At 40.5% G+C, this 23371-nt stretch overlaps 3 protein-coding genes across 3 annotated transcripts; all 3 read left to right on the top strand.

Annotated features, from left to right (window-relative positions):
- The first annotated feature begins 2275 nt into the window (after nucleotides 1–2275).
- On the top strand, nucleotides 2276–5816 carry LOC133900707 (lipase-like). Its single transcript, XM_062341924.1, has 10 exons — nucleotides 2276–2466; nucleotides 3218–3297; nucleotides 3614–3679; nucleotides 3789–3836; nucleotides 3929–3996; nucleotides 4232–4304; nucleotides 4409–4570; nucleotides 4904–5098; nucleotides 5206–5294; nucleotides 5383–5816. The coding sequence occupies exons 1-10, from the start codon at nucleotides 2301–2303 to the stop codon at nucleotides 5570–5572; spliced, it is 1137 nt and encodes a 378-aa protein (XP_062197908.1). The 5' UTR covers nucleotides 2276–2300; the 3' UTR covers nucleotides 5573–5816.
- A 1563-nt stretch (nucleotides 5817–7379) lies between these two features.
- LOC133900868 (glutaredoxin-C10-like) lies at nucleotides 7380–7941 on the top strand. The gene has a single exon (XM_062342126.1). The coding sequence runs from the start codon at nucleotides 7437–7439 to the stop codon at nucleotides 7755–7757; it is 321 nt and encodes a 106-aa protein (XP_062198110.1). The 5' UTR covers nucleotides 7380–7436; the 3' UTR covers nucleotides 7758–7941.
- Nucleotides 7942–18839: 10898 nt separating this feature from the next.
- Nucleotides 18840–19335, top strand: LOC133900783 (glutaredoxin-C10-like). Its single transcript, XM_062342019.1, has one exon. It carries the CDS (start codon nucleotides 18916–18918, stop codon nucleotides 19225–19227), a length of 312 nt encoding a protein of 103 aa, XP_062198003.1. The 5' UTR covers nucleotides 18840–18915; the 3' UTR covers nucleotides 19228–19335.
- Nucleotides 19336–23371: the final 4036 nt, after the last annotated feature.

The raw sequence follows: 23371 nt of genomic DNA, 5'->3' as shown, positions 1-23371 counted from the left end.
TGACGTTGACTTGCGACTTGAGACTGGCTGCCTACATGTATATATAGGCGGCACATATGCACGGTGCCGACGATGATCCAATGTAGATGCCGTAGCATGTGGAATCTCGGGAAGAATCTTGTATTATCTTAATATTTGAGGTGTAAAAGAAGCTTCCAGGTTGACTCTCGAGACCACTTTATTTTATTTAGAAATTTCAAATACTCTTCATAGATCTAAGAGTTATAGCTCTGTCAAATATGATCTAACTCAGGATATAATAGGTGTCTGTATAATTTAAAAAATATAGTTGTATAATTACTCATACGTGTCATACATACACGGTTACTTAGTATAAGAAAATCCTCCTTTTAGGGTAGGCCCAAAAACTAATATTTTGCCTTTTTAGGATTAAAATAATATTTTGCGTTTTTCTTTGAGACGAAGGAAGCGATATTATCGCACGACAATAATACACTCAGGCCCAATTAATGTGGCGCCTAAAGACCAGTATTTGGAATCCATCGAGATAAGTGAAAAAGCCCAATTGCTACGAACGAAAATTCGTTATTTACATGTACCTAGTTAATGGGATATTCATCCCTGCCTCTCACACTGGAAATGCACATTAACTACTTTTTTTAAGTTCGAGAAGTAAAAGAAAATGTGCATTGTTTTCTCCTCATTTGGTTCTTCTTGTCATTTGCTTGTACGACGAGTTACCCAATCATCCCGATTAAGTTTATAAATTTGGATTAGTCAAAGGAACTACATGATGTACGCTTGGATTTCGTGGTAGATCCCTCCAGAACGTGGTGGAACTCCCCAAGGCATCCACCGTTGACCAAGCCGGTCCTGCGCATGACATGTGGGGCCGATGCAGCGCCGCTGACTTGACGCCAAGAGATGAAGGCCGTGTCCTTTTCGTCCTCCACCTCTCCTGCTATGGCGTGCTGGACACTGACTCATTCCTATACTTTTGTTTTCATCAAATTGGAATAGTTTAAAGGCTAAACTGGAAAAGTTTTCATTACTCTTCGTGGCCGGGCGTTGCTGGCTAGGGCTTTGCCACGGTGAGTAGTAACCTCTATTATATAATGTGCCTTTGATTATCGTGTTATCTCTTTTTATTTAATAAAAAATTATAAAATCTAAATAATTATCTATTTTTTATTCAGTTTTCTCGTCTCGTTACCGCTACGAATATTAAACCAGATTTACTAAAAAAATAAATAAAAAATTAGAAAAAAATTAGTAGATAATCTCATTCTTTTTCGGATCCTATTTAAAATCAAACTACAATATTACTCGTGATTTATTCGTTCAGCTATGCTTCCATGATGCATACATATCTTCATATATTGAATTTTCGTTACAACACGCGGATACTTAGCTAATCCGAGGTGTAAATTGTAGACGCGTTCGAAGATTTTTTTAAAATAATATTATTTTATTAAAAATTGCAACAATAATATTTAAAATAGAAAAGTCACAGAAATATATACTAGTCGACACTTCAATTACCAAATAGCTACGTATCGATAGTCAGAGTACCAACTGAATAGCCAACATGTATTTCTCCAAAGACCTATCGGCACTCCGATTGAAAATAGGTCACTTGTCCCACAAATGATATTTAAAGAAAAAATTATAACTTTTTCATATGATCTCAAATAGAGATGGTCTTTATATTAAAATTGTACATCAATGATATCTATAACTTTATAGTTGAATACTTTTATATTTAAATCCGTTTAGGTATCCAAAAAGTACCTGCAAATTCTAGATGTAGTTTTTCAGATTGAAATTTATAAACACTTTTTGGTATATGATCTTTCGATATGAAATTTATAACCATTTTTAGGTGTCTAAACTAATTTAAATGGAAAAGTATTGAACTATGAAGTTGTAGATATCATCGATAGATATAATTTTCTATAAAAATTATCTCCATATAAGATCATATTAAAAAAATATAATTTTTTTAATACCATCAGCGGAATGCATAACCTGTCGGCAATTAGAGTATCGACATACCTCCACTTGTGTACCAAATGAGATATTGGCATTCTGATTGCTGATAAATGGCTTGTCGGCAATTAACGTGCCAACTGACACCTATTCCTATAAAATTTCAATTTTGAATAATATTTTACAATTTTTTTAATAAAATAATATTATTTTAAAAAAACCGCGTCCGAGTCCCTACTCCCTAACTCCCTATCAACTACTCCTTTTACTCTTTTATGGAACAACCCTCGGCTCATTCTGTAATTTCTGTTTTCTTTATTTGCGTCGTCCTCGAGTCCGTCTTTCTCTTTATGGTCTTACGAGTCTCCATTGGGGGCGAGGGGGGAGGGAGAGAGGCAACGGCGATGGCGTCGCTGCGGCGGATGGTGCAGAGCGCGGCCGTGATGCTGCTAGTTCTCGCGGGCCTTCTGCTCTCCGCTTCTCACGCGGCGGCGGCGGCGGCGGAAGGAGAAGGAGGTGATGATCTTTCCTTTCCCCGTTTCTCAACCACCGGTTTCCTGGTTCTTCCAACCATGGACGCGTCGCTTCGTTGCTACGCGTCCCTGGTTCTTCTTGCGTCATCGGTGCTAGTTCCGGACGGTTCCTTCTTGCTTGGGAGGGAATGATTCGGAGGAACCTGTAGATACGAGACGACCGGTTAAGGGAGCTGATTGATTGTGGCGGCGGTGTTGGGGTACCGGGAGGATGTGAATTAGATGGGGCTAGTGAGGGGGGAAGCTCAGGGAAGGTGTATTTTTTAGTACAGTGGCTGCTGCAGCTGCAAATTTCTTCGGGGTTTGATGGAATGTGTGGGGCAATTTTGATTGGGAATTGGGAAACGGTAAAGTTGCTACCTTTAGAGCAATGATGCTTAGTTTGTTATGAGAGTCAACTGCTATGTACAGTTGATAGAGAACTGTGATGCCATTATTGCCGTGCTTGCAACTCACAAGCAGTAGTGCAGCACCGTTACATCGGAATTAGGAAAGTAGAATCCCTTCTTTGTGCTTGGAGATGCAGATACGGCGGTGAGACGAGAATGATGCAATCTTGAAATGAGTAGTGCGCTACGCTTATATGCTTCCTTAGTTTGGTAATGCCATGGATATTGCAGCACTGAAGTATGGTCTCTGACATGTTGATTTCATTTACTACGATAGTGCTATTATGCCACTAAATCAAGTGTAGAATGTTAACAGATTGTTTACGCTTTTATTTTCCAATGCAGTACTCAGGATGAGGCGTTTTGATGGTGGTTATTCTTACAATCATACTCTTGCTCATATTCTTGTTGAATATGCATCCGCTGTAAGTTCCTGCTTGAACAATGTGCTAGTACTTGGTTCTGTTGGCAACTGTATAAATTAGTTCATCCAACCAAACTTCCTATTGTACTAGCTAGGGAATTTCTGTGATGAAAATTTGTTCATGCCATTTTTCCCTCCTAAAAACCCTTCATACATTTTTCCACACCTTGCCATTCCCTCACATTTCTACAGATCATAAGTCACCAATTTCTATCCTGTTCTATGATGAAACTTACTTCAGTGTTCTTTTCTTCATCTTTTTTTCTGAAAAAGAAAACACTTTTTTTCAAGACTTGGCTTATGTGAATATGTTTCAGGTTTATACGTCTGACTTAACATCACTTTTCACATGGACCTGTCCAAGGTGCAAAGGTCACACGAAGGTAACACCCTTATGAGTCGTTAAATTTGGTGCTTGCACTGTTTGTGCAAGTTATTCTACATGTTCCTTGGTATCTAATCTAATTGTCTGTTTTTGCATTGTTGATGCAGGGTTTTGAGATGATAAAGATAATTGTAGATGTGGAGAACTGCTTACAGGTTCATTATCTTTTAGTGTTTTTGCAAGCTTCTTCTTGCATTCAGTGTAAAATGAAAAATTCTGTTCAATTGTTTATTAAAAAATTGAGCAGGCATTTGTTGGAGTTGCCCCTGATCCACGAGCCATAATCATCGCATTTAGAGGCACTCAACTACACAGGTACAAACAAATGTCCCATTAAATATAGCGTATTAGTGACGAAGACTTGTACCATATGGACACATGCTCTCAGTCATCACCTTCTTATCAGTTTCTATTAACAATGTATTTTGATTTTCATTTCAAGTCATAAAAGTGCTTACTCTTTCAAAACCTATGAAACATTATACGCTATCAAGAAGCATTCCATTTTCACATCTTTTTGATTGGTTGTCTTGGAACTTTACTTGCAAAGTGTCACAAATTGGATTGAAGATCTCTTCTGGAAGCAGCTCGATGTGACTTATCCAGGCATGCCTGATGCAATGGTAACTCCACTAGTCAAGGTTTTTTTTTTATATATATTTTAAGAGTTCTTATTGAATTAGCAATAACTCTTGTTTTCTTTCTTCTTGTCTGTCTCATGTTGCAGGTCCATCATGGTTTTTATTCTGCATATTATAATACAACTATGCGGCATGAAATCCTGAAATCTATTCAATGGGCAAGGAAAACATATGGAACACTACCCATAAATGTTGTGGGTCACTCCATGGGAGGGGCTTTAGCTACGTTCTGTGCCCTCGATCTTTCTGTAAGTACTTTTAAGCCACCTGGAGTGTTACTTGGACATATATAATCCTCAAATCTGGATACTTTTGGTTCTTTCATGAGGTGTTATGGAAATGCATGCAGAATCAGGTTTTCTCCAACCACACCATCAGAAACAGATAAATTTCCTTTGTGATCTAAGTTATTTTATATATCTAATGTAGTTCTTGGTTTATTGCATCAAATGTTAATATGTGCTCTGCGATCCTAGGACTGAACCTATGCCTCTTTCATTATAATTGATAAGATTGCATGTATTATAATATATGTAGATTGTTGGATTCAATGAACTGATGTCATGCCTTTTCTTTTACAGGTTAAGTTTGGATCACAGGAAGTTGAGCTCATGACTTTTGGACAGCCTCGGATAGGCAATCCTGCTTTTGCTTTGTACTTCAGTAAACAAGTCCCACAAACAATCCGTGTGACCCATCAGAATGATGTTGTGCCACATTTACCACCATATTATTATTATCTAGGTGAATGGACATATCACCACTTTGCAAGAGAGGTATGCATTCGATACTTGGAAAGAATTTACAAAGGTGCATACACATACTGAAGTTTATCCAGACCACTGTTATGTAATCCATTTCTTCTGCATTTGTTTCTCTTCAGATTTGGCTTCATGAGACCATAGAAGGAAATATAGTTACCAGAAATGAGACAATCTGTGATGATTCTGGTGAGGATCCAACCTGCAGCAGGTATATCTATCTTCCTCTCACAGCCTTACATTTTCTGAACATTTATGTTCTTCCTTGTGTTGCTTATTGTTTGCTTTTGCTTGAAAAGATCGGTCTATGGGATAAGTGTAGCAGATCATCTTGAGTACTACGGTGTTACACTGCATGCTGATTCAAGGGGAACCTGTCAATATGTGATTGGTGCAGCCAACTCAGCATACAGTTACATTCATGAAGTTGATGGAACCGTCATCTTCTCAAGATATCCGCAAGAACCACACGCCCTAGAATCTATGTAACTTTGTATGCCAGGAAATACACCCATGTGCAGTATTTTTTTTTCATCTTGTGTACAGCTCATGAAATGTATGACATATTGGGCGCTCCAGGAGCTCTCCTGAGGATAAGGAGAGGTTCAGCTTTTAAATGTGCCCCCTTTGCTCAAGCGACAATTGTACATGTAAGCTCCGTAACATTGTAGACACACCTTAACTGTTGTACATAAAATGTAATAGGCTTAAATAATGAAAATATTTGATGGTACCTCTTGTTTGATTATTCACCCATTGTAGCTCTCTCAGAGATATTTCCATATTTTCTCTCGGCATTTCACTTTTTGCCCCGCATCAGATATGCATTTGCACACCAAAGAATGTAGCCCCTTGCAAACATGAGGAGCCAAGAACTGATCAAATTCAGGAAGGAATCCCAAGATGCAAAGTTGTATTGATGGTCAGCACTGCCAAGGCAGATCTTGAGGATAAGGATACATGTCTATCCAGATATTCTCCATTGTCATCTGCTTGTCACGGAGGTTTGCATCATACATGAGAAGATGCATCGCCGCATGTCAATGGTAACTGTTCCATAGCATCCTTCACACAGCATGTTCGAAGATATGTAATGCAAGATTGCACCGTCAGATCACCGCGCCATACCAAATGCCTGCATCTGTGATAAGTCAGATTGATGTTGTGGTCTGGAATTGTGGTGAAAATCTTCAGAGAACAAGATATAGCAAATTGGGCGCATTTATCTGATACGGTCCGGCAGATGATTTTATCAGCAAGAATGGTGAAACTGTTCAGAAACAACAAGAAATTGCAAATGGGACAGATTGTGCGCCGCGGATAAGGTCAGAAGAGAGAGTGCTACCGTGTGAGAGACTGGATGAGACTGCAGGCTGTCTGTCTGAAGATGCTATTCTGAACCTGAAGAGGAGCTTTATCCCTCCTATGGAAATTGGCTGCTCTTGGCCGGAGGAATCAGATCCTGCTGTCATACTGTCATGTTACGAAGCGAGGCCATGTTGTTGTCGGCGCCATTTGCTTTTGTTATGGACATCTGATATTTACATTCAAGCTCAAAGATCTGAACTCTCAAGTTAGCAGTGGTGCAGGGCATGTTTCAGACTTTCACATAACTGAAGAAGAACAGTAACAACTAATACTAGTTTCAGGAAATGGCATGCATTGCACCAGAGATTTTCAGTTATTACAAGTTTCAGACTACCAACAAGAGCAGAACAAAATTGCACTGGTGCTAACAACTTTTGAGCTTGTCAATACTATGTTTACATGTGTACTTGAATCTGAATGTGCAACTGCTAATACATGCACGACACATTGATGCTTGTATATACTTTCAAGATTGTATGCTTGTAAAGTGTAATTGAACTATGTTTTTATACCCCGAAGAAAAATCCAAAAATATCTATACAATTCTATCATCATGCCTTGTGAAAAGATCGATCCTTCTTTTTTCAGGTTTAGGCATTGGAAATTTTGCAAGAGGTCAACTCGTGTGAGTCGTGACTCATGAGGAAAGATCCCAATGTTCCAAAGGGCCCTCATGCACGAACATAACATGGATTCTTTTCCAAAATTATCCAATCTTTAACCAGCACTGGATCAGAAGAATCATTGTTAGTTATAGAAGAATAAAATCTAGCTATGTCTCATGCATGTATACTAACATGTTTAGGAAATGCTATCAATTGCTGCTGCTTAAGAATCTTAATCCACAGCAAGTAGGTATCAACATCTTTGCCAGCCTATAAAAAGGGCAAGCAATGCACCCGGCCAGCAGCAACAAACCACACATCACCTAAGGAACTAGAAGCCTCTAGAACCTTCCGGGCACCATAAGCGGAAGCTACTACTAATGGACCTCGTGGCGAAGCTGGCGTCGGAGCGTGCGGTGGTGGTGTTCACGGCGAGCGAGTGCGGCATGTGCCACGCCGTGACGTCGCTCCTGTGCAACCTGGGCGTGAACGCGGCCGTGCACGAGCTGGACAGGGACCCCCGGGGCCGGGAGATGGAGCGCGAGCTCGCCAGGAGGCTTGGCGGCGGCCGCGGCGCCCCCTCGGTGCCAGCGGTGTTCGTGGGCGGGAACCTCGTCGGCGGCACCAACAAGGTCATGGCGCTGCACCTCGCCGGCGAGCTCGTGCCCATGCTCAAGAGCGCCGGCGCTCTCTGGCTGTAGGATTGAGATCGTCCGCATGTATGCATGCAGTGCGTGCATGGCTAGCTCTTTCGTCAGATGTGTGTGGCAGTTTTTTATGTCCTGTGACCTATGCTGATGAGAATAATAATTAACTAAGTGGAGTAATGTTTTTTATAACTTTTATTGACGTTGTAGATGTACTCTACATAATTTAGATAACTCTGTTGACATATATTTGGTTCTTCTGAAATCTGATCTGGAATTTTAAATGGATGTGCATGTCCTGAATCAATGTGCAGTGTGTACGAAGCACTGTTCTTTTTCATGGTGTCAAATGCATAAACTTTGTTCTTGCTCATAATCTTGCATTCTCGATACTAATAATACGTAGGGATCATTCTTGTTTGCATTTTGTGCCTGCTCCAGCTTTCGCTGTTTGTGCATGCTTGGATAGGAATATATAGGATTCCGATATTCAAGCACCCTGATTTGACTTGTCTTCATTTTCTTGATTTCCTTATGAATTCGAGCTGACTGGATCTGAACGTTCAACATGCTGCATGCCATCACCTAATTGTTCTTACTTCACGTTCTCCTAATGTTTTTGACACACGTGTTTGTCGCAGCAACCTAGTATAACGTAGCTTATGGTAACAATCATTCCTAAGGCCGATGGTGATGAGAAAACAAAATGTCAGATTGTCGCTCGCCGCCTCCTAATCTCTCTCTTTCTTAACCTAATTCTAACAATGCCAGAGCCTCACCGGAGTTAGAGAAGACATACTGAGCATGAATCGCGACAGATCTGCCTGCCAGGAATTCTTGTGTTGGAGGGGGGAGAAATACTCGGATGAGATTTAGCATATCCAAAATAACTTACGGTGCAATATGCTGACTAACACATTGAACTCCTGCGATATAACTGAGGCGTGCACGAAGCCACGTACTAGAAGCTCAAGGAAAGGAAATTTCACTATAACTACAGGACATATGATTTATCAGAACTATTTATTTATGTTTAGATTCGTAATAAAGAGGTAGATAAAAAAAATCATAAGATATGTGAGAGAATCAACAGATGGATGAGTATCATGTGAAATAGATTGATGATCGAGATAGACCGTGAGAAACCAAGTGGAAATATGACTTGGTTCATGTGTGATGAGTGATCGACAAGTTTGTGTGAATTTAGTTCGATAATTTTTGGATTGCTGGAACATGTATATATACTGCAATGATAATTATGACTAACTAAAGTTGAAAAGAAATGTAGTTGTGAGTTTTGTCTCTGTCTTAGGAAATTTACACATGCCGGAAGGTACAATGCAGAGAAGTTTATACACGTCGGATGGTCCAGCGATGAGGTATTAAGCACGCCGGATTGTTCTAGGAGATGGAGTCAGAAGATCAGTACACCGGATGGTCCGGCGATGTATTTTTGTGAACGCTGGACTAATTCTTGTAGAGAAGAAGTTTTCGAAGGAAATCGAGCCTTGAACATCAGATGGTCCGACGATGGAAGTATTGAACGCCGGATGCTTCACCGGAGCAATTATTGCAAAGAGGTTGCAAGTGCTGGTCTGGAGAAGTTGCATACGCCGAATGGTCCGACAATTGAAAGTATGCACGCTAGAGAATACGTCGGAGCATTTTGTGCAGAGAGGTTGCAGAAGTTGTTGGCTTGATGGTTTGCACACGCCGGATGGTCCGATACTCAGGAGGTGTGCACGCTGGACCATCTGGCGTTCATAATTTTTTCAAGCCGTGCTTTAACTGGATTTTGATTATGGACTAATTTATAATGAAGTTGGAGATGTGTATTTTCTTGTCTAATGTTGTGTATGTGATAGATGCAACTTGATGGTCGATGGCAGGATGATCGGAGCCAAGCAAGGTGCTTGGTGCTGGACGATCGAGGAGACCGGGCGGAGTCAAGGGTGATCATAGCTGTACACATGAAGGCCAAGCAAAGCATGAAAGGAAGGATGAAGACAGCATGTTGATAAAGTCAAACGATAGGGATGCCGGTGCAAGTGACAAGGCGGTGTGAGGGATCGGGAGCGGGAGAGACTTGCCGGTGGTCAAGATCGTAAGATGGAGTACATGAGTTGATATCAGGATGCTTGCTTGAAGTTGAAGCAAGCAACAGTGAGTCACGCTTTGAGAAACGTGCGAGGCAGTTTTGTGGTTTGGCCTTAAAATCGTGGAAGGATGGAGTGCACATGGCATCATCGCGAAGCTTGCATCGAGACGAAGCTAAGTCGTGAATGCGCCATGATTGTTCAATAGATGGAGGAGAAAATAGACCAAAATACCCTTAGTGGTAGATAGAATGTACTACAAGAGAGAGATATTTTAGAAAAAAGCTAAGAAACTTAGAGGTCAAGTAACCTAGACCTATAAATAAAGGGATAGTGCTATGTGAGAGGGTAAACTAGCACTTGAGCCCCTGGGACTATACATATGAGAGCCTTGTGCTAAGGTTTTAAGGAGAGGAAGATGAGTGCTTACCTAAATATTAGGTGAGAGCTTTGTGAAAAAAAAAATCTTTGTAATCTGCTTAAAATAGAGTTAACCTTTGGAAGTAATGAAGTTTTTATTTTCTCATGCTTGTATTCACCTTCTTCTAGTTTTTCTCTATTAGTTTCCTTGCAAGTTTTTCGGTTTCCGGTTGTGATTTTCGTTTTTTATACTTATGCTAAAATTTTTCATCTTGTTGAAGTCACTCTTCTCGTTGCTAGAGGCATAAATTCACATACTAAGATACTAAATTGGGTCTTGAATTCACTTGTCTCTAAATCATCAACTTGGAGAGTTTCTTTTCTTGGTACCTATCCTTTTGGATCAAAGTGTTTCTTCCTTCGAGTTGCAATCTTTTGTGGTTATGACTCATGGAATTGGTTTCAATAGAATCTAGGATTCATATACAATCATGAGAGCTATGATTTCATTTACGTTCTTGATTGCTATTTGCTTCTCTCCAGACTTTGCTTCTGCTTGAGTTTTGAGGTGCGTTGGGTGAAACAAAGGAGAAGGCCATCCGATTCGAAAGAATTTGGTAATGCGCCTATTCACCCCCTCTCTAATCGCCATTTTTGGTCTTACAATTAGTATCAAAGCCGGTTTGATCACCTTTGACCTTAACCGACTTTGTAATCCATATGTGATAATGGAGAGAAGTGAAAAGATTTCGTTGTTTGATGGTCGAGACTTTCCATACTGGAAGGTGCGTATGGAGGCTTATCTCTTAAGCCAAGGAAGTACAATTTGGAAATAGTGGATTCCAACTATGAGATCCCTAGTGCTCGTACAACTCAGGTTCAAATTGAACAGTATGAGGCCAACAACATGACCAAAAATATTTTGTGCACAAGCCGAAGTTAGAATGAGTTTGACATTATCCATCACCTCTGTACTGTCCGTGAGATTTGGTCTACTTTGAGTGTTTTTCATGAGGATACCAGCCAAATCAAGGCTTGGAGCCAAATCACGTATAACCAAGAATATCAAATGTTCATGCAAGGCCCTGTAGAGTCGTTGGATGCTATGTTTGCTCGTTTTGATGGGATTGTCAGCAATCTGAGATCCACTGGAGTTTTACCCTACTTAGATTATGAGAGGGCGATTAACATTCTCTATGCTCTTGACCGTAGCATATGGGAAGTGAAGATCTCGAGCATTGAAGAGTCATCTAGTTATGACACATTGACTTGTGATGAACTCTTCAGCAAGCTCAAATCCACCGAGATCCCCTGTCTCAGAACATGGCATTGGTTTCAGGATCTAGTGGTGGCAGTCAGTCTGGAGTTGGTGTTTTTTATGCTAACTCTTTAACAAGTGGTTTTGCTTTGCCTTCTCTAATCTCTATCATAGATGAGCAGGTGGATGTGCTTGATGATGAGGATCTTACACTGATTGTGAAGAAGTTCACCGCTTCTACACAACCATCGAGACTGGAGGAGGGGTGGTTCCTGGGCCTACTTTGAGTGTAGTGACACCACACACTTCAAGGCGGACTACCTCAAGCTCAAGAAGAGGGAAGAACGCAATCACGACCACGACAAGCACAAAAAGTCCAAGAAGTCCTTCTTCAAGAACCGTGATAAGGTGGCCAAGACGGCTTCAAGGGCATTTGTGGCAGCGCCTAGCAACATCGACACTTCCCGAAGCAAGGAGGAGAGCTCGAAGTAGGAGGAACTGCAAGTGAAGAACAAAAGGAAGAACAAGGACTTCACTGGCTTCTACTTCGTGGTGGACGATAACGACAGCGATCCCAAGCTTGATCCCTTTGAGGTATCACACACCTACAATAAGCTTTCTGTTCAGGTTGATACCTTAATTGATGTACTTGTGAGCCAGAATAGATTGCTTAAGAAAGTGGTTTGTGGGGTTAAGGAGATCAAGTCTAGGTTGTAATGTTCTTTTTCTAAGCTTGAGTTGCTTAGGTCTAGCGCCAAGGTTGAGGATGAGAATTGTGAGAGTTGCTTGGTTGTCATGAGTGAGCTTGTCGAGGTTCAGAATGTGTATGCTCAAGTCGCCAGTAGGCTTGAGACTACCAAGAATAAGCTCTTTGAGGAGGAGTCTAGACCTACTCTCTTAGGTGCTTGCAAGAATTTCCGTTTGCTCTCAAAGGATGTTGATGTGAAAGTCAAGCACATAAAAAAGCTAGAGTTTAGATTGTAAAGTGCTGAGAGTTCTACGGATATATAGCTAAACTGTCCCACCTGCAATATCCTTAAGGACAAGGTCAGCTGGGTCAGGGGGAAAGTTAAAAAGTTCATGACTGAGAATGAGTACATCATTTCTCTTGTGGAGAAGTGCTCAAAAGGCAAGGCCAAAATGCATTTGCTTGGTCAAGATCAAGATATGTGCTGATAAGGTTGGGTTAGCTTTGGGTTTGGGCTTTGAGGGAGTTGTTTACTCCAATTCTGACAAGACTGTTTTCACTGCACCCACTACCTTAGAATCCGAGAAAGCCAAGATCAATACTACACCATCCCTGCCAGAAAAGAGGAAATCCACATCACAACTCAAGAGAGTTTCACAGCCAAAGATGACAGCCCCTATGAGAGAGCCTAGAGTGACCAGTAGTTGAGTTCCCGAGAGACGTACCACTGCACCTACTACCAAAGAGAGGGTCACCTTGTTGGGTTTTGCTTTCGTCATTGAAGAGTTGAGCGGCGTGAGTGAGAGTGGAGTACTCGAGACATGTATCGCCCCTTTGTTGGTGTACATGAGTTTTTTCCTCGCTCCTGCCCACGAGTTTTAGATGATCTTCAATTCTCTTCTAGAGGTGGTGCCCGACGTGGATTTTACCATGATTCATATGGTTTTGGTTCACGTATAAAAGGCTTTGAGTCGCAGCGTTTTAGTGGACCACGCTTTTCTCATCGTTGTATTTGCCGTTAGCTCACTAGTGTTGATTTGCATGCACCTGCTTTTACTACTTCAGGGCGGATAACCCAGTACTGAATTCTCGAGAGGTTTTTGATTAACATCAGTACTGAGCCATCCACCTACTATTCTTCTCATATGTAGGTGGCAGGCAGAGGCCTGGAGAACAAGTGGCTCATCGATTTCGGTTGTTCACGTCATATGACCAGAGATACATCATGGTTCTCTAGCCTCACCCCGACGAAGCGACATGAGTACATCACATTCAGAGATGATAAAAATGGAAGAGTGAAGGCCAAATGTATAGTAAAGGTAAATTAGAGTTCTACTCTCAAGGATGTGGTTTTGGTGGAGCATCTAGGATACAAATTGCTTTCTGTATCTCAGTTGTTGAATGAAGACTTAGAAATGCGTTTCAAACGTGATACTTCTCGAGTTCTTGATTCTTCAGGTGCTTTAATTTGTCAGATTTTCAGAGTTGAGAGAGTTTTTAGAGCTGATTTTTCTGAGTCCCTAGGTTCTTCTCGTTATTTGATTGCTCAACCTTATTCTGAGCTTTGAATCTGGCATAGGAGACTAGGGCACATGAGTTTTGATTTGCTCACTTGTTTGAATTCCCTAGGATTGATCCGAGGATTGCCTAAGCTCAAGTTTGAGAAGAACCTTGTTTGTGAAAGCCAAGTGCATAAAGGAGCTAGAGCCTAGTTTGAAGAGTGTTGAAAGTTCTACGGATGTGTAGCCAAATCGTCTCACCTGCATTATCCTTAAGGACAAGCTTAGCTGGGTGAGGGCAAGTTGAAAAGGTCATAGCTGAGAATGAGTACCTTCTTTCTCTTATGGAGAAGTGCTCAGAAGGCAACGGCAAAATAGATTTTATCTTGGTCAAGACCAAGATGTGTGCTGATAAGGCTGGGTTAACTTTGGATTTCGGATTTGAGAGACCCAAATTTATACTATTGTACGCGCATTTTATGCCCCTAGCAAAAAAGATATCAACTTCACAATGGTGGAAAAACTATAGCTCAAAAAGACAAACGAAAATCACAACCTAAAATGAAAAACTTACCAGAGAAACAAGAGAACCAAAAGAAGGAGTCTAGAAGAAGATGAATACAAGCCCATGCGAGAAAATCAACTTCATTAAACATAGATGTCAACAATATTTTAGACAAATTACAAAGTATTTCTCTCTCACAAAAGCTCTAACCTATTACAAATACTAAGCCTATTATCTCATCTCCTTCAAAACCTATCACTAGGCTCTCAAGTGGTTGGCTCAAGGTTCCCCTACAGCTCTACTCCTCTATTTATAGTCCTAGAGAGAAGCCTTAGCCCTTAAGTTTCTTTGTTCTCAAAATACCTCTCGTTTACAATGGTCTCTTATCAATTATCGAGGTATTTTGGTCTATTTTTCACTCCGTACATCGAACGGCCGTGACACCTTCATGACTTATCTTCACCTCGACGCTTGTTTCGCGATGATGCCACATGTGCTCCATCCATCCACAGTTTTGAGGCCAAATCGCGAAACCACCTTGCACGCTTCTCAAAGCGTGACTTACTGCTGCTTGCTTTGACTCCAAGCAAGCATCCCGATGTCGACATGTATACTCCATCTTGCGATCTTGGACCGCCGTGTTATTTGCACCGGCATCTCCTTTGTTTGACTTTGTCAACACATCGTCTCCATCCTTCATTACATGTTTTGCTTGATCTCCATGTACATAGCTAGGATCACCATTAACTTCATCTGACCTCCTTGATCATCTGACACCAAACTCCCCGCTTGGCCCTGATCATCCCGTTGTCGACCGACAAGTTGTATCTATCACCTGCACAACATTAGACTAGCAAACATGTTTCTCCAATTCAATTATGGATTAGTCCAAAACAAAAATGCTCAATGGAAAGCACATCCCGCAGAAAACGTGAACACTGGATGTTTCTGTGTGTTCACCCTCCGAACACCGGACCATCCGGTGAGGGTAACACCTTCTGCACTCTGAAAAATTTGCTCTCTGCAAAAAATAGTCCGGTGTAATGCTCTGGTGTTCACTTCTGCACTCGTTGGTCCATCTGGTGAATTGTATTTTCTTTTTCCACAGATGCAACATTCTCTGATAAATGGTCTGGTGTACCCTTCGGTATTCACTCTGCTCATCGCCGGACTATCCAGTGAGCATTTTCTCTCTAGCAATTTTCTTTTGGAAAATGCTCCGATATTCACATCCCCTGAACACCGAACCATCTGATGCATAGTCCAAGTTTCGCCTATGTATAGAAAAAGCACCGATATATACTGCATTTGATTACTAGATTATCCAGTGTGTATAATTTCCTACACATCGGATCACTCGATAAGTACAATTTTTCTGGACTCAGAGACAAAACATAAACTCCATTTCCTTTTCACCTTTAGTCTAATATGATTATATTTACAACATATAGACATACTCATACAACTTAAAACTCATCGAACCAAAACTATAAACTTATCAATCACTCATCCTAAATAAATCAAAACATATTTCTACTTATTCTAAATACAAGATCGATGCTTATACCTCGTCAGCATCGAGCGATCTTTAATTCGTTCGCTGGCTCCTCGTGCATGCATGCGTGTCCAGGTCCGGTGCACATCCAAATCCCGAAACCGCGCGCACCGACGCCGGCCGTCGCCGGGCCGCCGCGGCATCGCATCCTGGTGGCGGTCCGTTGACAAGTAGCATGAATGAAGATATAGAGATCGATGACAAAGATCGCGCGAATCGATCCGGATATATAGATTCCGATAAGCACCGAAGAGATCGACCGAGACCACAGGTGGAGCTGCACAGTGCAGATGCTATATGCATATCTTCTGAACCGAACCTTTCTTCTTTGGTCGATCTGAACAAGAAATTAGTTAAACCACCGCTCGGCAACCGGCGTGCGGCCATACGTGCCTCGCCGACGTTTGCCGGGCGAGATTCGCATCGATCTGCGGCGTACAAGTTGCATTTCTTTTTCCTGATCCGTACGGTTGGATGTCCCGGTCTGAACTCTGAAGTAGAACCCACGGTACAAGGCTTACCTTAGAGTGCCCCATGATTGATACCAGTACACGCCTGCTCGGCAGGGACGGGCTAAGTGAGGGCATGGTCTACCCATGTACACATTTTTTAAAAAAAAGTATATATCAAATTTGTTTGGAGAATAACTACTGAATATATTAATTATTGATTAAAGCAATACATATATTTATATGCTACAATCAAACATAGTGACATACACGATCTATTAGTGATTCATTGCATGTAGGGGCTATGATACTTCTTACGATAGAAGTGAACACGTGTAGACTCGCTGACGTGGTGAGTGTGATCTGAAGTGTCTTCGGTAAAACATATATAACTTTTGCATGTGGACTTTAATTTCAACGTTTTGTTTACTCTACTGACATCTATAGAAAAAGTTATATCCATTTCTTCCTGACTATGTTAGGTTTGGAAAAACTTTCGAGACTAAATACGGCCTAAAAAATTGAGTTCTTGCCCCTGAATTTTCTACACCATTTTCGGAACACGCGTTTGTGTCCGTAGCCGTCACACCTTACATCAAACTTAAGCAAAAATATACAATGATTCCTATTATAGTGCTGCTGAGGTGAGAAAAAAAGAGAAAAATAAAAAATATAGTATTATGCTATGCACATATTTACTATATAGGCATTCTACGCACAATTGCTACTTGTATACACTTTGGTTTGTAGTAAGCAGTAACTACTTTTCTCTAACTTAAATTAAACATCATGTAACATCGAAAACAGAACTTATAAGCAACAATACCATCATGTAACCGAAACTTAGCCAAGTATCTATGAATACTGTTGTTAGTGACGGGTCATAACTTGACTCATCACTAATGATTGGTCTAGAATGACCCATCACTAATGAGTGGTTATTAGTGATAGGTTACAACCTGACTCGTCACTAATAATTGGCATAGGATGAAACGTCACTGATAAATTATCATTAGTAACGGGTCACAACTACGACCTATCACTATTATCATCAGTGACGAATCATGTTACAACTTGTTACTAATTTCATATCTCCTTTATTTATTTTTCACATAATAAAATCATACTCCACTCAACTCAATCTTTATCAATAACTTATCATATATAAACTAATATACATATCTATTTGTTTTCTCATAGATGAAGTTGAGTGGTGTTAATGTTGAATACAAGTACAGCACTTGACCATAAATGCTCGGTCGTTCGAATTGCAGGTGTACTTCAGTACTTGAATCAAACTATATATTGTGTGGCTTATTCGCTCGGCCCAATGCGTGTTGTAAATGTGTGCCCATTTGAGCATTTATTTCTATAAATTTGACACGCAAAACTTTTGTGTTCGAAAAAAGAATACTTTAGTTCTTGAATCAAATTATTTTTGGCCTATGCGTGTTCGACCTAAAGCGTGTTGTAAATGTGTCCCCATTTTTGGCATATTTCTTTCTATAAATTTGGCATGTAAAGTTTTTGCGTGTTCCACACAAAGAACACTTCATTACTTGAATCTAAATGTGCAAGTGTTAGTGCATACATGTATACACTTCAAGAATGTATGCCTATAGCGAACTAAGTGTAGCTTAGTTAGTTAGGATTCTTATGGTAGAATCTATCTATCCGGGTTTGAGTCTTAGAATCAGCACATGTGCTCATACTTTCTTATGGTTAATTCCCGAAAAGGAATAGTATATGCATGCACACATGAGTGTGTTCAGTGGTCAATACATGTGTCTACACTAGGTGAGGTTATGTCTTAAATCTTGTTTAAACGTGTGATACAATATGACACACCCACGTGGGTGTGTATGGCGTGTGAGTGTAGTGTGTGCATGTGTACATCTGACCTTTTACTCTGAAAAAATGTATGCTTACAAATTGTAGCTCAGCATTTCCACCTCGAAAAAATCTCCATATAAGTACATTGGTGCCGTCTTATAGGCCACCTAATGCATTGACATATAATTTTGAGATGATTAAACAGATAACTCTTACAATGAATTGTACGCCTTTTCAGTTATCTTATAGTATTTCTGTAATTTAAGAACTGAATATTATGATTATATGCCAATAACAACTCGTACAATAGTTTGAAAAGTAGTCTCATAGTCTTAAATTTTAGTTTATGACACCGTTGCTTCGCGAAATAACAACATCTCTCTCACCTCCCTCTCTTTGCTCCACATCACTTAAAATGCATGACATTGCATAAGACAATTTCTGAGATAGCTGACGTGTACCAATATACTTTAGTACTTTGGCTCATGCCTTTGAAAAGATCCTTCTTTTATCAGGTCTAGGCATATGTAGGAAATTTTGCAAGAGGTCACCTTCTGAAACAAATTGCAAAAGCCAACTCGTGAGTCGTGACTCATGAGTCGTGAGTCATGAGGAAAGATTCCAACATTCCAAGGGTCCTCATGCACGAACGGCAAGATGGATTCTTATCCAAAACTTTCCAATCTTTAACCTGCTCCGCTCCGCACTGGATGAGAAGAATCATTTGTTAGTTATTATAGAACAACCAAATCTAGCTATGTTCCAGGCATATTAACAGGTTTAGCAATAATCAAGAATCTTAATCCAAGAGTGCAAGTAGATGGAATCAGCTTTTCCAGCTTATAAAAGGCGAACCATGCACCCGTCCAGCAGCAAAAAACAACACATCACCTTCCAATAACTAATCTCACCTAAGGAAGAGACTGGAAGCCTCTAGAACCTTCCGGGCACCGTAAGCGGAAGCTGCCAATGGATAGCGTGGCGAAGCTGGCGTCGGAGCGTGCGGTGGTGGTGTTCACGGCGAGCGAGTGCGGCATGTGCCACGCCGTAACGTCGCTCCTGGGCAACCTGGGAGTGAACGCGGCCGTGCACGAGCTGGACAGGGACCCCCGAGGCCGGGAGATTGAGCGCGAGCTCGCCAGGAGGCTCGGCGGCGGCCCCTCCGTGCCGGCGGTGTTCGTGGGCGGGAACCTCGTCGGCGGCACCAACAGGGTCATGGCGCTGCACCTCGACGGCGAGCTCGTGCCCATGCTCATGAGCGCCGGCGCGCTCTGGGTGTAGAGTTAACCAAGGACGTCCGTATGCATGCACGCGCGTGCATGCATGCATGGCTAGCTCTTATTGTCAGATGTGTGTACATGAATAAAAGATGGAAAGAATGAAAAAAGATCGATGTAGAAGTGTGTCTGAAGGCCAGGTTTTTTAGGAAAAAAAAAATCTATGGAATCGTGCTGCAAATCCCTCCTTTTTGCACCACCGCCCGGATGTTCGCCACACGTGTCCCAGTATCCATCTCAAAGCTAGCGAGGCAAGCCAAGTGAAACAAGCCGCACAGCCTGCGAGCCGACCCATCAATCAAAAAAAGGAAACTGTAGCTATTGGGTAACAGAATAGGATACGCTGTGAGATTCCCATACATGAGGCTAACAAAATAGGATATTTATCTAACAAGAAAAGAAACCGTCTGCATGCACGAGACGATCATCCTTTCTGCAACGTTCGTGCATGATCGCCAAAGCATCCGGAGATCGCCAGCCTTTGTGCTATCGTCTGCAGTCCATCCATCCATGGATAGACTCCTGGACGAGATCGTCGAGCAGTCCGATGTCGCCGAGATGGATGAGCAATCTGTCCACAACCACTATATAAAAAAATAGATATAGAAGATATAAAATTAGTGATGGGTCGTAGTTATGATCCGTCACTAATGATGACTCATCAGTGACGGATCATCAGTGACCAGTCATTAGTGACGAGTTATGTTGCGATCCGTCACTAATGATGATTTATCAGTGACATATCATCGTAAATTAATTATTAGTGACGGGTCATGCTAGGCTAGTCATTAGTGATGGATCACAATTTGACCCGTCACTATTAGGCTCAGTTTTAGTTTATACAATGGTATTCATAAATGTTAGGCTCAGTTTCGGTTTACATAATGGTATTGTTGTTTGATGTCTGAATCTAAGTTTTGGTTAGTATCTGGATATGGGATTATTGTTTGATGTACATGCAATTGATAATGTTGTGCATTGTAGTGTCCAATTGTTCTAAATATCGATGTTTCTTTGGGATTATATTTATGGGTTCTGTTTTCGATGTTACATAGTGTTTAACTTAAGTTAGAGAAAATTGTTTACTTCTTACTATATGTATTGGCATTAGAATGCCTATGAAACAAAGCAAAGTGCATACCAATAGTAATTATGTGTAGAATGCCTATATATAGTAAATATGTGCATAGCATGATGCTATATTTTTTATTTTAATTTTATTTTTCTCCTATTTTTTCTCATCTCAGTAGCACTAGAATAAGAATCATTATATATTTCTGCTCAAGGTTGATGTAAGGAGTGGCGGCTATGGATATAAAAACAAGTTTTAAAAATAGTGTAGAAACTTCAAAGGATGAGAACTCAATCTTCTAGGCCGAATTTGGCCTCAAAATTTTTGAACCCGATAAAGTTAGGGAGAAACGGATGTAAATTTTTCTCTAGATGGCCGTAGAGTCAAAAAAAATCTAAATCGGAGTTTGTATGCAAAAGTTACGCCCGTTTTACCGAAGACACTCTAGGTCACCTATTAAATTGCAAAATTTGGCAAAATCAATCTTTAGTGATGGGTTAAAATTACGACCGTCACGTTTATAACCCGTCACCTATGACCTCTAGCACAGAAGATTAAAAGGATAAAATATCTGATTTTATCATAGCTACATGATTGATTTTTTTCTATCTAAAAACACGAAAAAAGTTCATCAGTCATAAGTGATGAGTTACTATTACGATCTGCCACTTATGTTCAGTCATTAGTAATGGATCACTGTTACGACAGGTCACAGTTACGACCTATCACTAATATACTCATTAGTGATAGATCTTAACCTATCACTAATAATAACTAATTAGTAATACGTTCAGAATAACAGATGTAAGATCTATCATTAATGATGGTTATGATTCGTCACGTAGTGAAAGAGTACTACAAGCAGCACGGCTATGTCGAGATCGTCTAGCAGCCCGTTCACGACGAGCAGTCGGATGTCGCCGAGATGGATGAGCAACCTGTCCACGACGAGCAGCTCGGCTATGTTGAGATCGTCGAGTAGCCCGTCCACGACGAGCAGCCCGGCGTCGCTGATATCGACAAGCAGGCAGTTCCCAATGGGCTGCGACCAACTGAGGCTACGTGCGGCGGCAACACCAGTGAAAATGAACTAGACGTGCTGTACATGAGCTCTAGCGTGCACGACGAGCCAATGTTCCATGGCAGGACAGCCATCATGGTGTGCGTGCTTTATATGTTCATGTCAGCTGCTTCCCTGCTCACTGGTTGTTCTTGGCAATAGTTCTTTATACACTAATTTGTATCATTTTAGCATAATTGCTAATAAGCCATGTCAGTTTTAGAAATACCATGAAACCATGGGACCTAAGGAATCATCAAGTGAGGTAACCAGAGCTAACAGAGTTGAGCGTAACATAATTTTTTATTGTAGTTAGATCATTTTAATTTTTGTCCTATTGTAACATAATTTTTTATTGTAGTTAGATCATTTTAATTTTTGTCCTATTGTACTGCAGGTGAACGATAAGCTTGGTCAAGCTTTAGTTGTTCTTTAAGTTGAAATTACAACTCCTATGCCAAAAAGATTGGGTTTAGTATTAGAAAGAGCTACACAAGTAGGAGAGGAGATAAAATTATATATCAAAAGCATATAGTTTGCAGTAACCAAGGGGAACGAGGTGCTCACTCATCACATCACATTTTGAAAGAAAATGCTATTATTAGGACGTGTTGCGATGCCGGTGTTCAATTCAGAATTTGTAGAAAGGGACTTTGGATAGTGCAAAAGGTTGTGCTCGAACACAGTCATTATCTTGCTAATCCAAACAAGGCACACAAGTTGAGGTTCCAATGACATATTATTGAGGCGGATAAATTGCTAATTGGTCAAATACGAGAAGCTAGAATGAAGCCAACCTAAGTATTTGAGTTTTTCAAGTAGTGGTATGGAGAGGCTGAGAATGTACCCGTCTTGCGGATGGATTGCAATAATCAGAATGGTCGCGAGCACAAGTATTTGGCATCCAATGATGCGCAAACGCTATTGGAATACTTGAAGAATAAGCAAATAGACGATCCTGCTTTTTTTATGCCATACAATTGGATGAGGAGGATGGTCAGATAGATAATTTCTTCTGGGTAGATGGCCAGGCTATCATGGATTATGCATGCTTTAGTGATGCTATGTAGTTTGACACCACGTTTCAGACTAACAAGTTTGAAATGTCTTTTGCTCCATTCCTTGGAACCAACAATCATAACCAAACAATTATTTTTGGGGTTGCACTGTTATTTAATGAAATTATTGAATCATTTGTTTGTCTTTTCAATACATTTCTAACAGCAATATCAGGCAAGCATCCTAGCACAATTTTCATGGATCAATGCACTGCCATTTCAACAACAATTAGCTTTGTATTCCCAAGCACAAGGCATCGTCTTTGTTTATGGTACATTTATATGAATGCAGCTAAACATCTTAGTCATGTAATTGCTTATCATCCTCAGTTTCTTACTAAATTTAAGAGATGTGTCTGTGAAGAAAGGTCAGTGGCATACTTCAACAAAATATGGCATGGATTGTTGAGTAGGTACAAATTTGAGGAGAACTCATGGATGAGAAACCTATATGATTTATGGGAGAAGTGGGTTACTGTCATCCGTGACACTTTTACTACTAATATGACCTCAACTCAAAAGAGTGAAGGTATGAATAATGTTTTCAAGAAAATGTTTCGTAGAAAACTCTGTATTTCGGAACTCCTAGTAGAATGTGAGAAGTGTGCTGCTAGTCTAAGTGAAAATGAGTTAGATGCAGACTATTAGTCACAACACACTATCTCGATTACTTATATTCGAGATTTACCTATGTTGACGACTACAACTGAGTCATATACAAGGAGGTTTTATTCAGATTTTGAGGAGCAATTTAAAAGAGTGAAGCTACTACAAACTAAGAGACAATAATGACTTACAAGGTTATACCAATGAAATTTCAAGATGAAGCAATAGTTGCACTAACTCAGACGATATGACCATAACATGTTCTTGCAGAAAGTATGAATCCACTGGTATGTATACACATTTTAAAATTACACTAGTTTACAATAGTTGCATTTAACTCAAGAAGATTGAA

Source organism: Phragmites australis, chromosome 19, assembly GCF_958298935.1.
Source record: "Phragmites australis chromosome 19, lpPhrAust1.1, whole genome shotgun sequence".
Taxonomy (NCBI): domain Eukaryota; kingdom Viridiplantae; phylum Streptophyta; class Magnoliopsida; order Poales; family Poaceae; genus Phragmites; species Phragmites australis.
This window is presented reverse-complemented; position numbering and strand designations above follow the sequence as displayed.

Coding starts and splice junctions, on each gene's coding strand:
- LOC133900707 (XM_062341924.1), top strand. CDS start 2,301: ATGGTCTTACGAGTCTCCATTGGGGGCGAGGGGGGAGGGAGAGAGGCA. Junction 3,680..3,788: donor GGTGCAAAGGTCACACGAAG/GTAACACCCTTA, acceptor TTGTTGATGCAG/GGTTTTGAGATGATAAAGAT. Junction 4,305..4,408: donor CAGGCATGCCTGATGCAATG/GTAACTCCACTA, acceptor CTCATGTTGCAG/GTCCATCATGGTTTTTATTC.
- LOC133900868 (XM_062342126.1), top strand. CDS start 7,437: ATGGACCTCGTGGCGAAGCTGGCGTCGGAGCGTGCGGTGGTGGTGTTC.
- LOC133900783 (XM_062342019.1), top strand. CDS start 18,916: ATGGATAGCGTGGCGAAGCTGGCGTCGGAGCGTGCGGTGGTGGTGTTC.